Here is a 19,688-nt window from a genome sequence, read left to right as displayed (position 1 = left end):
TACAGAGTAGATTTTGATTCTCTTTTCCAAGCCCTACATCTCCTCATATGCGACTGGGGGAGTAATGAGTGAGAAGCCACAGGTCAGCATGTGGACTGGGAGAGATGAAGTTCTTGCCTTTTTCTTTCCAGCTTTCCCCTCTTTTTGTTGAACACCTAACCCTCAAGGGGTCAATCCTCAGGCCAGCATTCATCAGCTGCCAACACAGCCATGAAGAAGATATTGTTCTGGTTCTTTCTCTTAACCAGTCTTCTTTTTTAACCCCTCACCTCTCCACTCCCATCCTTCAGCTCCTTCATAGTATTTGAGGGTTGAGAGGGATATTTTTCCCTGATTCTCACCCCTCCCTGTCCCAAACATCATCTTTTTTCCCCTACTCTGGTATGGCAGCACTGTCCCACTGGTTTTATAAGCCTTCTTCATCATGTCTCTGCTTGTAAGGCTTTGAGGTAGGCACCATTTTTCCCTCTGTCCATCACCAAGCACAAACTGGCTTTGACTCATGAGTGGGGCCGTTGGATGCTCTGTCAGTGCAAACACCAGATGTTTTGTGGCACATTCTCCACCTGATGCACTGTGGCCAAAGGCACCAGCTGCAGTTTCTCTCTTCGCCTAATTTATAGAGATGGGAGGGAGAAAGTGAAGGTTCAGCATAGCAGCATTTCTCACCATTCAATTGCCTTGTTTAGTTCCACTTCTTTTTCTTACATTGCTAAAATCAGCAGTCTTCTTCTCAAGCAGTGGCTGGAGGGTCAGGGCCATCAAATCCATGTACAAGGTGCTGTGTTTAATTTGTTCTCAAAATTCTATATGAATCAGATGCAGCTCCCAGCAAAACCAAAGGAGGTTTAACCAAGGAGCAGTCAGACACAACATCTGAAGAGGCCCCTTAGCCTTGCAAAATCCTGGAAGGCAATTTGAACATGAGAGATAGGCAAGCAGCCCATTCTCGAGGTCTGTAATTAATCACACACATTTCAAACAGGGAGACAGATGAGTTCCCAGCCTTCTTGGAGTCCAAACTGAATAAAGCAGGAGTGACAAAAAAACACATGCTATCAAGGAATAGCCTTAAGGAGGTAATGCCAGTTGAGTGACAACAGCTTGGCCCTCCACTCCTTTAACATCCCAGGTAATTGGGTAGAAAATCAATAGCAAAAATCTTGCAGTAGTTGGTGAAAGCAAAAATGGGTATTTATATTTGTCATAGCTCTTGGCCTTGCTTATGTCTATGGCAACATTCACATCCTCTTCAGGGAAGCCATAAGGCCAGACTGGGACAGTTAGTGTGAGATCCCATCTCTGACACCAACTAAGAGCAGGCGCCAAACCTGTACTCATTGTGTGGTTTGTTGCCTCTAATTCAAAGCTGTGACAGACACACAGTCCTTCAGCTTTGAGTTCTATGATTTAGTGGAGCCCACTGTTTATGGGGGACAATTAGAAAAAGAATGTATGGTAGATGACAGACATGAAAGTGTGTCACTATGGATACAGAAATAGGCAATCAAGCATTTTTTTTGTTTTATTTGAAAACCTAGACCCAACTGCCTCACCCAAACAAGGGCACAGGGCTTAGGAGTCAAAAAGAAGTGTGTAGAGCCCTGGTGGCCAAGGGTGCAAAGGGGAAAGCCTGATGTCTTGTGGGGTTATTCAGAGATTGGAGACAAAAGAAAGAAATAAGTGAAAAGTGCTGCTGAACCCACTGCTGGACTGCCTGAAGAGCCTGCATTGTAAGCATGGGCAGACAAAGACTCAAAATTAAGAGGATAAATCTTCTGTAACAAATTTACTATGAATGGCACATCAGCTTCTCATAAGCAAACAAATAAATAAAGAAGCAAATAAGAAGAAAATGAAGAGGGTTGGGGCCATCCAGTCTCACCTCTTGCAAGTCCTATTGCTTGGTGTTGTTTTTCCTTCCAATCTCCTTTCTTCCCATTTCTCACCCTTTGGTTTCTGTTTAATACACTATTAGTCTTTGGAAGGCTGCATCTTTAGCAAGAGGCCTGGGGGGGGGAGCTGAGACTGCAGCCTTGGTACAAGCTCAGCAGATCCCACTGGTCCATTGAAACCTGTTTTCCTTCAGCAGCAGAGCTGTTAAGAGGAATTGGCACCAGAAAAGCATTATCTAGCATTACTATTCTTCTCTCTCCCCTTCAAGCCTTTAGCAACAATTGCAGTTTCCCACCTATTTCAACTAACTTCTCTTTTCCCCCTGAAGAAAGGATAGTCATTAGCATTTTTTGCCCTGTCAAATCAGGGTTTTCTTGTAAAAATTCTTTGCAGCTCAGGGAAAAGCATAAAAAAAGTTATTGTTAACATGAAAGCTCCACTTAATACTTTACATTTCAAATACTGTAACTGGCTTTTTCCCCTCCTTCCCCTTTCTCTGAATCTTCAGTACACAGCTTAAACATCATTAATAGTGTTCGTTGCTATGGTGTTGGGCAGCTGAGGCCTCTGTACTTGAAATCCAGAGCTACACTTAATGTTGTACAACAGCAGGGTCATGCCAACACCTTTGGCTTTGACCCCATTTTTCCCAGTAAAATAAAAAGACCATGTCTCCATCCCTTTTAGTTCTTGGGATAGATTTTTTTTTTTTAACTGCAATGAGAAATGGGAATGTGAAAGAGAGGGGGAAAAAAAAAAGAAAAACACAACATTTTAATAGACCCAGTGGAACCCTTTCAAAAAAACTTTGTTACAATCTGTTACATCAGAAAATCATGAAGGAGAATTAAAAAAAAAAAAAGATCAGCCCATGAAAAGTTTCATATGAGATTGTTTCTCATTTTCCCAAGCAGCTAAACATTTTAATAAACTAGGAAAATGAGACTGTAAAACCACAACATCTGACAGCAAGCCCCAGGGGCAGGAACCATTCCTGAAACTAATTTTAACTCAGGTTTTAACACTGATCAGATTTCAAGAGGAGAATGTCCCCTTAAGCTGTTTCTCTGTTCTTGGAGAAGCCCTGCTTTCTCATGTTGACTCTGAAAAGCAATTTTCTTCCCAGTGCATTGCTGTCACAGGCATATCAAGACCTTTCTGTCTTTCATTTCTTTACAGCCCAAGAGATGCCCTGCCCAGACATCTCCTCATTTCTTCTCTGTTTCCTTATGTGAGAGGATGTTTTCCACAGAAGTGGCACTGCTCCAGCATCAAAGCCTCATCTTAAATGGTCTCCATGCAGCCACTCAAGGACCCAAACCATTGAACAGCCATACTGGAAGCACCGTGCCAATTCAGACCAGCTGAGGCCAGGATCCAACAAGAGCTTCCAGTTTCTTCACAGGGAAGTGAGTCTGCTGTACCAGCCTCTTCTTCTCAGGCACACAAACTGCATTGTGCTTTGGCTGACATCGGGACATCTACAGATAGGACTGGCATTTTCACTGCAAGACTCAATTAACAACATAGCTGTGAGTTGAATGAGGATAAAAGAAAATATCTGAGTAGTGTAGATTCATAGAATCACAGAATGGTTGTGTTGGAAGGGACCTCAGAGCCCACCCAGTCCCACCCCATGCCATGGGCAGGGCTGCCACCCAACAGTTCAGGCTGCTCAGGGCCCCATCCAACCTGGCCTTGAACCCCCAGGGATGGGGCACCACAGCTTCTCCGGGCAGCCTGTGCCAGTGCCTTGCCACTCTGAGTAATGAATTTCCACCTAACATCTAACCTAAATCTCCTCTCTTTTAGCTTAAAACCATTCCCCCTTTTCCTATCCCTACCAGTTCATGTAAAAAGTTGGTCTACCTCCTGTATATCAGATCCCTTTATTTCTTCTCATGGAAGCATTTTTCATCTTCTGGTTAAGTTCAAACAAAACCATTTGCCCTTTGGGCAGGACTTTTTTATGCTGCACCAATTGTCTGATACCAGGGTTGTCTCTATTTTGAGCTACATGTCTCACATGGCTGCATGAGATGAGCGCTTTGCACTTCTCCCGGAATGGTCACTGGCATTACGTAGTTCCTGCCACTGCTCAGCGTGAATTTCCAGTTCAAAGATATGCTGTGCAAGAGAAGAAAGCGGGGTTCTTGGCTGCTTCACAAACCGCCTAAAGCTCATAAGAACGACCAGGCTGGAAAGCAGCTCCACAGGCCCCCTCTTTCTTCTTCATCGGTAATTAAAGTGATCATTCATTTCTAGGTCCCTCTTTGATGAGGTAGAACTCTTTCTGATGCCTTTTCTTTAAGCCTTGTGCATGCTGTGTGGGAGATGCTGGTGTCCGGGGGGTGAGGTGGGATGGGGAGATGGGGTGGCTGGCTTCCAGCATGGTAGAGGCATGGTGATAGTCCCCCTTCGCTCTGCCAGCCCACCAGCAGCAGGCTTAGTTAGATCAGCAGCATCAAAGCTGAGCGGCTCTTGGGAGAACGGGCACGTGTCCTTTCAACCAGAGATTACAGGCATCTCTCTCAGATTCCAGCAGTCTGTTCTGAAGCACTCTTTAAAGAGAAATACCTGACTGTGGTGCTGCCTGCCATGTAAAACAGCCCCTTTGCCTTCCAGCTTTCCCCGTATCACTTTCTCCCAGCCATTTATTCACGTGTACAAGGACAAAACGGTGCCAAAGTTCAGTCTCCATTGAGTGGAATTGCCTTGCTTTCATGGCAGGATCTGTGCTGAGAAAGGAGTTATCCATAAACGTGCCAGAAAGCCTGTAACCTATTTGGGCCAGCTCCTTCTCCCTGTTGTGCTTAGCAGGGACAGCAGGAAAGCAGAAAGCTCTCTTAGCATCTGGAGGAAAGAAATGCAGAGATAAAAAGCTCTTTGCCCTGCTGTTTCCATTCCTTCATGACTTAATTTTTTTGGCCAGGGCACAGAGAAGATTACAAAGTTGTAACCTCTAATCCGCTCCCGAGTGCTCCTTCTCCATCTCTTCCTTTCTTCTCTCTTTCAGCAGGTTCTAATCCTTTATGTCTCCTCTCTCACAGGTAGGAGTTGGAGTCTAATCTCAGACGACAGGTTGATAATTAGAGCAAAAGATTATCCTGACCCCATATCAAGAAGGTAAAAAGAGAGGAATAATGCAGGGCTGTACAAGATCAAGCCTTCCATGTTCAGAGCAGGAAACATTCTCGACTCCTTCTCTCCTCCTGTGTTCCCCATTTCACACCCTCTCCCTTGTCCCAGCCAAGGAGTGAGTCTTGATTTCTCACATTCCTGCCCATCTCCCCTCTGATGGCCAGGAGCTACATTTTTTTTCAGCACTCATTCAGCACAGAAATGATCACATCTTCCATTTCTGAAGGGAGAGTAGAATCAAGAGTTTAACAAGGCAGAGATTCAGCTAAAGGGCTGCAGCCGGGAACAGTGGGAAATGAGGAAAGCCCAGGCACATACAGAGAAAGAAGCCTCAGAGAGGATGAAGCCAAGGCACACTTCCAGAGATCCTCAGTCTGGCACTGGGTACCCTGATCCAGCACCCTTCTAATTCAATACAGTGAAACCATAGCAAGGAGCAGTGGGTCCCATCTCCACCCACAAGCCCAGCAGTCACCACTCAGTCCTTAATCTGTTCAGGAAAGCGTGCTGCTCCCATCTCTCATAAGCATCCCAGCACAGATGGGAAGCCCATCCATGTGTCCAGCCCATGTTATCCACCTTTGGTACAGATCTCTCTTGTCCTGCACCACTGGTACTCAGCAAGAACCAAATAGCCCCAGGACCACCATAGCTAAGGGGAAGCTGTGAGCACCAAGCTTCTTCAGTGCCCCATCCCCTACATGCACAAAGTGAAGGGATGTCACCAGGACCCACTGTAGCTTGGGCATCACCAGCCAACAGCCTGCAGGCACCAGGGGGTGTCAGGATAGAGATGGCAGTGGAGAGATCGAAACCTGCAGAGGAAAGAGCGGAGGAAGGTCATGTGGCAGTTTTTACTGCATAACAAGCTAGGGAATGGAAGGCTTCTCCCTCATGTCCCATCCCACAGCTGATGCTCACCCTGCATTACAGTGCTCTGGGACCGGCTGCTCATCTTACAAGGCCTTGATTCGGCAAAGCTGAGCAGCCAAGCCTTCCTCCAACATCTGAGTCCTGCTCTGGACCATGGTGCCCAACACATGGCTCACCCTGATAACAGTCAGTGAGATGGGCACTGCACCAGACCCTGCTACATTGCTCTGTAGATGCCCTTTTAATTGCATGGCTGCTTCCCACCCCTGCTATCTCCGGCCAGAAGCTTCCTACCCATGTTCTGCAAATAACAACTTCAGGTTTGTTCACTCAAAGCAGAGCAAGTAAATCAAAGAGCACTTTTGTTTGCAGTCATCCTGAAGCAAATCTTTTTCTTTTCTCCCTTCAATTTTCTCAGCAAAACAAAGAAAGTAAAATAAAGCAGAATTTCCTCTCCTGAGTTTAGAAGAACATTTCAGCTCCTGTCCCAGAGGTACAAGGTTAGCTTGCTCCTTACCTTCAGTGTGAAATGAATGGAAAACTTTTGGCTCAGTAACTGTTTAAATAAAACATTACAATACTTATTTTCTTTCCTTTCATCCAAAATGGTTTGCAAAATGAGTGTTTGCAAATATTTTAACTTTGGTGTACCCCTCACCCAGTAAGCCCTGTGACTGCAAGGCTTTTGTCCCTCACTCCAGACCTCCTGCCCCCCATTTGGCTGCCTGCCCCTGCTACGCTACTGTCCTATAGCTCAATCCTCAGCAGTGCACTGAGCACTCATGCCCCATACCTTGAGGGATCTTCCTGGGGTGAGAAGGGACCACTGAGTTTGATAACATTGAGCTTGTTCTCAAAGACACCATAGCTGAGTGTGACCTGCAAAGAGAGGCAGGGAGAAAGGAGCAGGGAGGGTGAGGTGATGTGTTCAGGAACCTGCTTTCAGTGACAAAAGCTCCCATTCTTGTTCCATCTCTAGTGACTTGGCCTTTGTCTTCCAATTCTCCTCTTTTCCTTCCCATGATGGAATATTGTAAATGTCCCCTCCTTGGAAGCATTCAAGGCCAGGCTGGAAGGAGCTTTGAGCAACCTGATCTAGAGGGAGGTCCCTGCCTATATCAGGGGGGTGGAACTAGATGATCTTAAAGGTCCATTCCAGCCCAAACCATTCTGTGATTCTATGATTCTACAGTCCACCATGTGAGTCACCTACACCACTAGTTATCTCCTCATGCAAGGTAGACATGGTGCAAAACCCTTTCCCAACCAATCAGCATTTCTCCTTGTCCTGACACCATGTTCCCCCAAGGTCTGCTCCCATCCTCCCCTCACTCCCACTACAGATGCTACCCACCACCGATCCACTGCAGTTGGCATCTGTGCTGCAGGCAACATCTGCTCTGCATTGCAAGGAAGCATTTGCTGGCAAAATCTCTTCAAAAGTGCAGACAATTGATTCAATTCACATCATTGCCACCAACTGGGCAAAGCATCACCCCCCTTTTCCACCTCCCCTTCCTCTGACACAAGTACCTTGTTTTATTTCCCCTGCTCACCTGCTGCATGAGATGAGAGGTAGGGATGAGCTGCAAATTCTCCAGGTGGGAGTGGAAGAGCGTGTTGGGCAGCAGCTGCCCACCAACTTTGCACTCAATGATGTAACCTATGGTGCAGTCATCTGGCAGACGGATGAGCTCTGAGGTGCTCAGGAAGTTCTTGCCACTGGAACAGAGCGGGGCTGCATGAGTTATGTAAAGGGGCAGAGGGAATATAGGCAACCACTTCACTGAAAACCAGAGTAAACCTTGGAACAAGGGAAGAAATCCCTGGGTCCTACTGCAAAGACGTGGGAAGATGTTTGCTCTTCAACCATGTCCAACCACACTGTCCCACCAATTGCTCGATGCTGTCCCTGATACATAGAATCACAGAATTAAAGAATCATTAATGTTGGGAAAGACCACTAAGAACATCCAGTCCAACCATTGACCCATCACTGCCATGCCCACTAAACCATGTCCCATGTCATCATCACTACCACAGGCGTGGGTTGATTGTTGGACTGGATGATCTTATTGGTCTTTCCAACCTTAACAATTCTATGATTCTACGATTCTACTCATGTCACTTGAATTTTAATCTGGGTCACAGATCATTATCATTTCTGGATCTAGCACAAAGCATTTATTAGGGGCTTCACCTAAACCAGTAAAAATAGGACTATGAGCCGCCTGGTGTGGACCAGGTCTGTCTTTCTGGGTATGCAAAGATTTGGTTAAGGCTGGTAGAGATGGTTCCTGTTGATGTTTGCAGATACAGTCTGTAAGATATAAGCTAGGGCATCCTGGAAAACATCATCATTGAGGTCGGGCTAACACATGTTCCCGGGACCTACTGTTGTTCCCTATGCACCAGGCTGAGATGACCATGGACTTTGTAAGCAGCTGAAGAGAGTTTAAGGTGGGGGAATGCGATATTAGATCAGGAAGGAGGCAGAGGAGGTTGGAATGAGACAGAGCTCAATCCGAGCACTTACAAAAAGAGCTAGAAGAAGCTGAAAGAAAAGGGAAGGAGGATGGGGGAATAACCAGAAGCCAGAAGGAGTTGGAGAGGAGGAGTGTGTCATCGTGTGATAATGTTTGCTGATGTGCCTGCTCCTGTCTCTCTTTAATCAGGTGGGAGATCCACCCACTACATCCTTCCTCCAGTCCCACATGCTTGTGGAATTGAAGTGTGTGGCACTCTGCACCCTTCCAAACATCCCTGCAAATATCACATACACAAACCCAGATTTGACACTGGCATAAGTTTTCGTGTGTCTGTGTTCCTAATCCCAAAGACTCAGATACCCAGTGGCTGCACAGCTTACCTGGCCCAAGGCATCATCTTCCTTGCCAGCTTGCGACTGATGCAGAACCCAGCTCCTCCTGTGGCAAACCAGAAGCGCACAGATTTCTGGAGAGAACCAGCAGAGCAAATCAATTGCAGAGGCTCAGATGACACCGTGCTCCCTGAGCTGGGAATGCTACAAACACAGCTTTGACAAAGAGATAAACAGCCCTACTGTCACCCCCCAGCTGCTGCCCAGAACAAGCACCTGTTGGCAACACAGTCCCAATTTTGATCTCTCCATATGGCTGGGAAGTCAGGATGAGCAAAAGCTGCTACTATGGCACTCCCAACCAAAGGGAAAAAGAGCCAGCAGGGGTGAGGAGACCATTGGTCAAATCACAGCATGTGTGCTAAGGAAGGTTAACTGGAAACCAAGGCTGAGTTGTGCCAACTGGCCCATTCGGAGCAGCCAAGCTCCTGCAGTGGAAAGTGGGCTGCCCAAGGTAGGCTGATCTCCCTGCAGATGGGTACCCAAAGGCACTGCAGAACTGTTGGACATCACCTTCCTTCCTCAAGTGAGATTGGATGAGTCAACACATGCTACCATATTCAGACAAGACCACTGAGTTTTCAACTGATGTCTCTTGCTCTTGGGACTTTTCTCTCATCAGAATAGAGCTATGGTCAATGAGCCAGAACATTAAAACAACCCCCAGCTGTCCCACCCTGCCATGGGCTGTACCGTTCGGTTGTTAGACAGCGTTTCGGAGGCCCGGATGGGTCGGTTCAGGCTGGGTTTCCCTAGGTAGACATCACTCATTGCAGAGTAGGAGGACAGGAGCTTCAGGAGGGCCTCAGGGTTCAGATAGTTGTCATCATCCAAATGGCAGAACCAGCTGGAGAGAGATGGGAGGAAATATACAAGAGGTTTTCAGTAAGGAGGTGCCAGCAGCCCCAAGAAGAAGCTCACTTTCACAGCAGCCCCAACTCACCTTTGGCCACTGGCCAGGAATGCATCAAACTCTGCAGCCATCTTGCAGGAGAGGGCTGAGTGGCTGTGCTCGGTAGAGCAGTTGGTGAACACCACGTGGCCACCTGTGGGCAGAGAGAAGGCTGTGGCTTAGGGCTGGCCCATACAGACATGGAGAGGACTTCTGGGCAGGAGGGAAGAGGTTTTCTCACAACCAGATTCACCATGGTCCCTCAGTCCAAGCCTTCTGTGATGTGGGCTTCATCTCCAGCTCACTCAGCACTTCCCCTTATCAACCTCAAGACATTCACTCCCCACAGGCCTTCTCAGAAAGCTGTTCCTTGATTTTATTTTTGCTTCTCCTCTTCGCTCATATATATATGAGCTCATATGTATGAGCTCATATAAGTATCAATATATAAGGGGGCTTATAAGAAAGACAAAGACTAACTAGAGCTTGTAATCATAGAATCATTTGGGCTGGAAGGGGCCCTTAAAGGCCATCTGGTCCAACACCTCTGCAATGAACAGAGACACCTATAGCTAGATCAGGGTGCTCAGAGCCCCTCCACTTTGACCTTGAATGTCTGGAGGGATGGGACATACACCACCACTCTGAGCAACCTCTTCCAGTGCCTCACTGTCCTTATTGCAAAAAACTTCTTCCATATATCCAATCCAAATATCCTCTCATTTAGTTTGAAACCATTTCCCCTTGTCCTATCCTAACAGACCCTGCCAAAGAGTCTGTCCCATTCTTTCTTACAGCCCCCCTTTAGACACTGAAAGTCTGCTATCAGGTAACCAAATGAAGAGATATTTGGTCTCCACATGATGAGACAAGGAACAATGGTTTTAAACTTAAAGAGGGCAAATTAAACTGTATATAATAAACAACCTTTTCGCAACGAAAGTGATGAGACTCTGGAAGAAGAGAATTTGTGGATATCCTATCATTGGAAATACTCAAAGTTGGGTTGGATGGGGCTTAGAGCAAGCTGATCTAGTGAAAGATGCCCCCATCCATGGCAGAGAGATTAGACTAAATTATCTTAAGATTCCCTTACAGCCCAAATGATTCTATGATTCTCATATCTAGACTTCACCCCACAAGATTCGCCCCCATCTGAGCACCCTGATCTAGCTGTAGGTGTCCCTGTTCATTGAAGTAGAGTTGGAATAGATGACCTTTAAGGGTCCCTTCCAACTCAAATGATTCCATGATTCTATGATTCTGAGCAAATGGTATAGGGGGGACAAGAGTTTAGTCATCAGCTCAGCACTCTGTTTTCCAAACTGCCATCACTGCACCTTGCAGATATCAGAACTCATCACCACTGCACTGTGGCCCCCTCAAGGAGAAAAAGCCCAGAGAAAGCAAAGCATCCTACCCAAGATTAGATCCCCCATCAACAACTCTGCCAATGGCCAGAAAGGGTATAGGATATAGGGAAGGGTTTTCTCCCAGGCTGCTTTGTATGGCTACAGCCTAGAGCCAGCCATCATGCCTGGCCCCCTCCAAAAGCCGTGTTAGATCAGAGTGAAGGCAGAGATGGTGATATAGGAAAGGTGGTTACCCATTCTCCTCTTCAGGGCATCGTCTTCTTCATCTGTGAAGACATAAGTCTGGAGAGATGAGAAAAGGATGTTACCATCAGTTGTGGAGCTGGTGCTTCTACTACATTCCAGGCACTAGGCAGCAGAGGAGAGGAGGGACAGTGGCTACCCCAGTCCTCTTCTTTCCCACAAAAGCCTCTCCAAACCCTCACAGGTGGTGCATGCAGACCCCACTGCCACCGTTGCCCCCCATGCCCTCCCACTGCTTCATGCTGCTTCCTTCCCGTGGCCTGGATGGGCCTGGGGAGCTCGCTTTGCTCTTGGACAGCCCCAGGGGCTGATCGCTGCCCCAAGAAGAATCAGCATTCCTTTCTCATCCATCATCCCCAGCCAGTACCATCCCTGCTTGCACTGCTTTATTTTCTCCTGAAGCTTCAGAAAGAGGAACAAGAGGGCCTGCAAAACTGAGAGCGAGGGTAGAGGAGGCCTGATTTAGGTGTTAATTGGAGAAAAATGAAAGCACTGTGGCCAAGCAATGCTCAGGCTGAAAGGAGAACATCTGTTTGTGTGTTAAGTGTGGTCAGCCCCCTGCCACTTCCCTGCCTCCTCCTTCTCTTCCTCCACCCCCAGGCTCTCTAATCCCCCTCTATGCCATTATGTGGCCCATCTCCCCCTCTTTGGGTCCGGGCAGGGATCACAGCTCAGGGAGAAAAGCTTTCCTCAAGCAGAAAATGAGCTTTCATGAAATCAAAAAGGAGGTGCAAGCTTTAAACAGTCTCTCCACCAGCTGCCTACAGGCTGGTTAAACACTGCACCTGGGCAGGGACAAAAGGGACGAGGCAGATGGACAGCAGCTCCTAGGAGCTGTCACTGCTCTGATGAGACGTCCTTGTTTCTACACCACCCCACATTCACTGAGTGTTTGGGTTGGGTGATGTGCCCTGCATCAGCGATGCGCAGGAAGAGAAATGATCTGCATACACAAGGGAGGAGATGAAGGGCCCTCGGAGAGCACCCAGTTGAGCAGAGATGGCAGGATGGTCTCACAGTCTCAAACACGCAAGCTGTGGTGACTCGGCGAATTCCTCTCCTGTCTCACAGCTGATTGCAAAAACTGACTGTGCATAGTCCTACCATTCCCCAGTAAGATAAACTCTCATAGTTTAAGCCACTTTCAAGGTGGTCATGGGACTGGAAGCAATTAGCAAAGTCTCAGGTGAAGGAGTCCTGAGTCAGGTGACCGTATCTTAATGTTCAGACACAGCAGGAATTCCCGGTGGCATGGGACTCCCCTTGCCAGCACATTCCAAGGCAGACATTTCCACTACAACAAACATTTCATCTTAAGAAAACAATTCTGAAACCATTGAAACTTTCCGACATGTTCAAAAAACAGAAATGTTTCTGGAAATGACTTGCTTACAGTTACAAAACCAACCAGAAATCATGTGCCTAATAAAATTCGTATCTCGTTGCCTTAAAATGGAAATCTATATTTTTCTTTCTAATTATGGAAATACCTTGAAGTGCTCACTTTCCCCCAGATGCAAAGGGGAATGTTTACTTGCAGACACCTGGCATACTCCTCTAGGAACTCAAGGCTCATGGCCACCTTCTCTGGCTGGTGGACCACTGGGCCCATGGAGCTGCCATTCTACCGCAGCTTCCCACCCGCCTTCTGCACCTCATCTTCTCCAACACTGTTTGTCCTGCCAGGGGTAGAGGGAAATCACACCAGGAGCAGGCTGGAAGACATCCTTTAGTTCTGAAGCGGAGAAGTGGGAAAAGATGTTTGATGGGTGCTAGCAGTGAAATGGAGCCACTGGTGTTCAATGGGTTGACCTGGCAGCTCTCCATGAACTTAAGCACCCACATAATGGATTAACATAATATTTTGAGGCTTTCTCAGCCCAAATTGGGAAAGTAGCCTAAGCAAGAAAAATGAGAAAAAGGGAATAAATATGTGGAACCTGACAGTCCAGGACTACATTAATCTCCCAATCTCCCAGAGTATTCCTTCCCCAGGAGAAAACAGCCTCCAAAATGCAAACACATCATCAGGGTTAATGGTGCAGCTGGGCAGGAAACTGTTACCCTGCCCAGAGAAGAGATTCAAAGTCTACAGTGTGTTCACAACACTGAAAGTGTGAAAAATATTTCAGGGTGGCTCATTCCAAGCTTTCATTTCCATCAGTTGGAAGTTTGGGTTGCTGAAAGGAGGGAAGGGTGCTGGAATTTGTTTATATTACCAAACAAAATGCTGTTTCAGACCAGAAAACTAGACTTATCTCCATCAAAATGTGAGGAGGCCAACAATGCCAACAACTTCAAGATGCTGTTCAGCCTAGACAGTTATCAAAACACTTGTGCTTAGATGAAGATTTTTCTAATTAAAAGGCTTTTACTTGATACAATTTCCACCTCAGATTCTAGTGGAAAGACTGCGGTGGGTTAGTTCTCAAGAGAAAGAGCATGGTCCAGCTACTAGCAGAGCATCCACTCCATACTTCCCCCTCCTCAACTCCCAACAGCTGAACAGCTGTTTAGACAGCACAGTTTCAGGGGAAATCCCTCCCTCTCACACTGTGTACCTCAATAGAATCCACCAAACAGAACTTTTAATTTGGCTCCTGTGCAATCTCTCCTCACCATAAAAGAACACAGCTGGCCCTGCCTCCTGTTGCAGTCACCTAAGCCTGGCCTTTGAGGTCTCTGTTATTTCCTCCGGGAGGGCACCATGCAGGGATCGAGCTCTGAATCCAGGCTTGGCATCAGGAACATGGCCAGCTGACAACATTTCCACACTGGCTATATTTTTTTTGTTGACTTTCATGTATTTCTCTTTGCCTCCCCACCCCTCTCCTGCCCTCAAGGCCATTTAGTATAAAAAGCAGAAGAAAAACATGGAAAATTGAGCGGGGCTGGGGGTAGGAAAGTGCTGAACTTGTAACAAAATTCGATAACAATGAAAGAACTCTGTTTAAAAATGACTGACACTCCCATTTGACCCCTTCATTCCTGTTCTCCGACGAATGAAGTTTTCCTATGGGTGGGCAGCAGTGCAGAAAATTCACTGCCTCTTCCCAGGTTGGAACATCACTTGTCTGCCAGAAAGAGATGGTCTGGTGAATGTGAGGAGATGCTGTCTAAAGCCTGTCAGAATCATAGAATCATTAAGGCTGGAAAAGACCTCTAAGATCACCTAGTCCACCCGCCAGCCCATCCCCTCCATGCCCACTGACCATGTCCCTCAGTACCACATCCACACGGTTCTGGAACACCTCCAGGGACAGTGACTGCACCACCTCCCTGGGCAGCCTGTGCCAGTGCAGCGCCGCTCTTTCTGAGAAGAAATTTTTCCTGAAATCCAGCCTGAACTTCCCCTGGCACAACATAAAGCCATCACCTCTCATCCTATCATCTGTGGGACAGCCAGACATCTGTCTGTCAATTACACGAGAAGGGAAAGTTGAGCTGCTGTGCGCAAACCCACTCCAAAAGTTCAGTTGGAAGTGTTTAATGAAAGTGTGGGCCCATGGAGCTCTTTGGTTTCTCCAAAGAACTGTTGGGCTGAGAGGAGAAGTGCCTGTGGAGGAGGAAGCAGGGTCTCTCAGATGCTTAGGACACTCGCACAGACAGGAGAGGAAGTGTGCCCGAAATAGGACACGATTTCCTGTGACTAACTACCACAGCAGCACCAGAAAGTGGAAAACCACTCTTACCCAGAAAACCCTGCACTGCTTCAAGCGCTCTCCTACCCAAAACCTCCGCCCCCGCCTCCCTTCTGTACATAGGCCTGAAGTCATCTTGTTGCATGCGGGCAGAGGCAAAAGGAAAAAAGAAACCCTTTGGGGACAGCTGCAGGATTTTTTTTGTTCTTGAGGAGCGGCTTTGTGAGGAGGGAGAAGCAAGGAAGAGAACTTCTGCCCACCACAATGCCATCCTGCAGAGCAGCACAGCGCCATTTCAGGCAGGTTGTGGAAGGTCTGTTCTGCCCATCTGGGGTGTCCAGGGCAGTCTGTGGCGTTAGTGGTTAGATATAATGAAAGAAAATCCGCTCCATCTCAAGCCAAAGGAGCTGGGGTTAGGTTAGGCAATGCTAATGCTTGCTAAGGGCACTAATAGAATCATAGAATATCCCGAGTTGGAATAGACCCATCAGGATCGAGTCCAGCTCCTCACTCTACACCCAAAAATCAGACCCTATGTCCCAGCCTTCAAGGGAAGAGCCCTCTTTAGCCTCTCTGACCGCCGTACCTAAGCACCTGTGGAAGCTCTTCAGCCTCCCTGACCACCCGCCCCATGAACCAGCTATCAGTGCAACATTTCACAGGGTAGTGTCCACCTTTAGGTGTGATCAGAGATGAGAATTAGGAAAAATGAGGCAAAGGGAAGCAACACAGCACCCACTGTCCCCTTTTGTTGGCTTTGTCCCTCCCCACAGACTCCACTTGCCATGTACAGTCTCTGTAGCCCAAATCCATACGCTCACCTGCTCTCTTGCCCGGGATATCCACGTGTCCAGGAGCAGCTCCATCCTGCTCTGGTGAAATCTCTTGGTGGTCTTCACAGCTATGAAAACATCCCCAAGGGTCAGGCTCCTTTCAGTCTTGTATTCATCCAGAGGATGGATTTGCAGGTCCCTCTGCCCATTGCCACCACCTCCCTTGGCATCCTCTGGGCTCGCATGTGTTCGTCGCTCTGGATTCTCCAGCATCCGCTCCCTGAGCCCTGGGTACACCGAGGTTTCCTGTGCCCCATGGTGCCGTACAGAGAGGAGAGCCACACCAACCAGGAAGACTGTGGCTCCAGAGAGACCCCGTATGAGCCGACGGCCCATGGCTCCCAAAGTGCCCAGGCAAGGATGTCTTCAGCCAGTCTGTACCTCCATGTGAGTCTGCTCTTCTTTAAGCCTTCAGTCGGGTGAGATGAGCCGAGAGCAAGGAATGAGTAGGATGTGGCCAAGGACTTGGATAGATGAAGACCAGCAAGATAAAGCAACAGATGAATCAAGGGGAATTTCCACAGAGCAAGGGTGCTGATCATCCACCAAGATGGGGACACGTGGTGGGCAAATACTCTGAGGTGACTGGTGGGTGGCTGGCACAGACTGTCAAAGGGACAGCAAGCATTCCGGCTCCTGGTTGTGAGGATGAGAGTCCTGGGATGAAGGCGGAAGGGTCAGGAGAGTTGATCAAAGCCATCGGTGGGGTGTCCGGACAAAGACATCAGTTCCTCAGAAGACAGCAGTCAGTGTATCCAAGCCGGGGAGGACACATGGGGCTGGAGCACAGCTGTGGGAAGGGGCTGTCTGCCCGTCCACCTGCTCCCTCTGTGCGGCTGGGTCCCTGCCAGCCCCCGGTCCCGCCTCCGGGCATGGGGCGGAGCGCCAGCCCCCGGGGGAGGAAGAGGATGAAGGGGGGAGGATGAAAGGGGGCAGCCCCCAGGCTGAAAGCGGATTGGCTTCGTCTGCTGCATCGGATCCGCTCCTAGGTTACGAGCAGATGATGGGGAAGGACAAACCTGTTGCTTGAGTGGTTGTCCCCTTCCCCCGTGAAAGCCCAACCCCTGCTGTATGGGAGGGCACAAGCCCTGTGCAGCCTTTTGCTGTTATGAGACGAGGGCAGAGGGAATGGATGCAGATTCAGGACAACAGGATCTCACTAGTATCTGACCCTCACGTCTGACACCCATCTCCCCAAACCACAGCGCCAGCCCACTCACTCTTGAAAGCCCTTTCCCACTGCCCCCTGCCACCCCAGCGCAAGGACCGCTGTGTTTGCGGTCAGCACCATGAATTGCCCCTTACCACTTCTGGGTCAGCCACCTTTAGACCACTTTAGCAAGCACTTGTGGGGCACAGAGGTGATCAGCCCAGGATGGGGCTGGAGCCCACCCACACCACAGCTTCGGTGGAGGAGCAAGCATGGGGACAGCAGGATGACAGCGCTCCACATAAAAATCAGAGCGCATCCTTAGGGAGCTACAAGCTGTGGGCATCGAGTCTGAGCACAAAAAAAAAATAATAATAATAAAAGGGAGTAAAAGGGGGGGGAGCAGGATGAGGCATGGTTCCCAGGGTATGCCATGTGACAAAGACCCTCTCCCTTGCACGTCTTATTCTTGGTGGTTATAAAAGGAGGTTAGGACAGAATCAGGGTCCCTCTGTTGCACACTCCCACTGTGTGGCCGGGACATGGGGAAGACCTCCCTGCAGGACTAAATCCCTGTTTGGTTTTTTTACACTGATTTGAGGCAGGGGAGGAGGGTGGTGTTTTTCCCTTTCATGCCTTACTTTACTGCAGGGACGTGAAGTTGGCATGACCAATCCATTGCCACCAGACTAAGAGGATTGCCCCCATGGCTCATCTCTCAGAAATGACCTTCTCTGAGTACTTGGATGGGGCGATCTGACCTGGTGGGTGGCAGCCCTGGTTGGTGCTGGGTGGGCTTCAAGGTCCTTTCCAACTCAAGCTATTCTATGATTTTGTGGCTCTCAAGCATCCTGCAGCACTTCCCATCCCTGGCCCAGGAGGTCTTCTGGGAAAGAAAGGGTGACACAGGTGGAGATTCCCCAAAAGAGCCCGCTGGGGGCTGCCATGGTGACCCAAACCCACCTTGTTCAAAGGATGGTGTTGAGCAGCAGAGCAGGTTCTACCCAACCAAGTGCAAGCCCAAACATGCCCAAAGCTAGAGGTGACCCCAAGCTGCCTCAGCTCTGCTTGGGACAGCATGGGGAAGGGCTGGTGGCCTCCTGCAGTGACACATATACCACTTGGCCCCTGCCCTCCCTGGAGGGAGAAAATTTGCTCTCATTGATTTTACAAGGGTTTTATGCAAGGCTGGCACAGCTGGTAATTGATGCCCAGGGCTGCTAATTGCATTGTGCCCATTACCTAACCCGTGACTCATTCCTCTGAGTACACAGCTGCACCCCCGGGGACATAAATGAGGTGGGCTGGGGTGTGCAGGGCAGGGGAGCATTATGTTTGTCCCAGAGCCCTCTGTCCCTTTTCTCAACCATGTCCAGGACTAGTTGTAGCTGGATTTTGAAAGCCTCCAGGGAGACAAGATGGATAAAAGGAGGGTCTGGAGAAGGCTGGGAGCAGTAACCTGCCTCCCCACGCAACCTTGCTTTGCCTCAGTTTCCCTCCTGGTAAAAACACAGATGGCCCAGGAAGATGTGTGGAGAAATCTGTTTTGCTGGGGGGTAGCAGCTCCTCAAAGCTGGGAGTATTGCTCTGAAGCACCCCAGTCATGAGGCTGGTGATATCTCCAGTGCCAGAGGGCACGAGGAGATTACAAACTTTGAACCAGTGCCTCACAAGCAGTATTTTCCCTGGGTACTCAATCTTTATTTTTTCCCCTGCAAAGCTGCAGGCTCCAACCTCCTTTCCCTGCAAACCCAGCATGCTTTGGGACTGTCTTCTCATCTGCACAACAAGAGTCCCACTTCGTTCACCCTCCCAGGGCCAACTGTGCTGGGATGCCTGGTCTGGTCCCCTGGAGGGGACAGCGCTGGGGAGCTCTCAGCTGGAGCCCCGTTACACCAATCCTCTCCATAGCTGCACTGCTCCAGGGAAGATCTGGAACTTTGCTCTACATTTAAGAGACTGAAGGTTAAAGTCTTCTTTTTCTTTCCTCCCCCCTTCACTCTTGTCCTCATAAAAGACACAGGCAACTGTTTTAGAGCCTGAAATAACACCTCACAGGGGACCCATGAAGATCAGCAAGTTAATCTTTACTTGGAGCTTCAGAAGTGCATAGCAGTAGCAGTTCCCTAATCACAGGGGCGAGAAGGACACAGAGATCTAGAGTCTCTAGTGCTGGTGGCTCATTGGTTCTCCCATTGATCCCAGACCACTGCCTGGTCTCCTGCTCCATGGAGACTCCCACGGCCACAGCCCCGCATTTTCCTTTTGTGTGTCTCAGGAAAGACCATCTATCCCTCAAACACCTGTCCTTGTCCACCAGAAGGTCAAGGTGGTTGGCTTTTCACTTCATTGTAGCCAGGATGTGGAGAAATACGAAGCTCTAGGAACCTTGGCCAGACACCAAGTAGCCTTCTCAACAAGTAACCTGGACATTAGGAAAAATTTCTCCTCCATAAGAGTGGTTGGGCACTGGAACAGTCTGCACAGGGAGGTGGTGGAATCACCATCTCTGGAGGTGTTCAAGAAACACGTAGGTGTGGTACTTAGGGACGTGGTTTAGTGGGTAATATTGGTGGTAGGTGGACGATTGGATTAGATGACCTTAGAGGTCTTTTCCAACCTTGGTGATTCTATGATTCTCCTTGGCTGAACCAGAGCACCTTCAGCACCGGGGAGAAGGAAGCAGCTGAAAAATGGGGAACAAGAAGAAATGGGAGGAAGCTTGGTCTGTGGCATGCTCAGCCTATCCTCTCTCTGTCCCTCTT

At 48.6% G+C, this 19,688-nt stretch overlaps 1 protein-coding gene across 1 annotated transcript; it reads right to left on the bottom strand.

Annotated features, from left to right (window-relative positions):
* MFNG (MFNG O-fucosylpeptide 3-beta-N-acetylglucosaminyltransferase) lies at nucleotides 3,637-19,660 on the bottom strand. The gene is made up of 8 exons (XM_021385643.1): nucleotides 15,762-19,660; nucleotides 11,290-11,338; nucleotides 9,735-9,837; nucleotides 9,485-9,638; nucleotides 8,780-8,865; nucleotides 7,467-7,632; nucleotides 6,704-6,789; nucleotides 3,637-5,852 (listed from the first exon to the last, which is right to left on the bottom strand). The coding sequence occupies exons 1-8, from the start codon at nucleotides 16,107-16,109 to the stop codon at nucleotides 5,786-5,788; spliced, it is 1,059 nt and encodes a 352-aa protein (XP_021241318.1). The 5' UTR covers nucleotides 16,110-19,660; the 3' UTR covers nucleotides 3,637-5,785.

This window comes from Numida meleagris, chromosome 1, assembly GCF_002078875.1.
Source record: "Numida meleagris isolate 19003 breed g44 Domestic line chromosome 1, NumMel1.0, whole genome shotgun sequence".
Classification (NCBI taxonomy): Eukaryota; Metazoa; Chordata; class Aves; order Galliformes; family Numididae; genus Numida; species Numida meleagris.
This window is presented reverse-complemented; position numbering and strand designations above follow the sequence as displayed.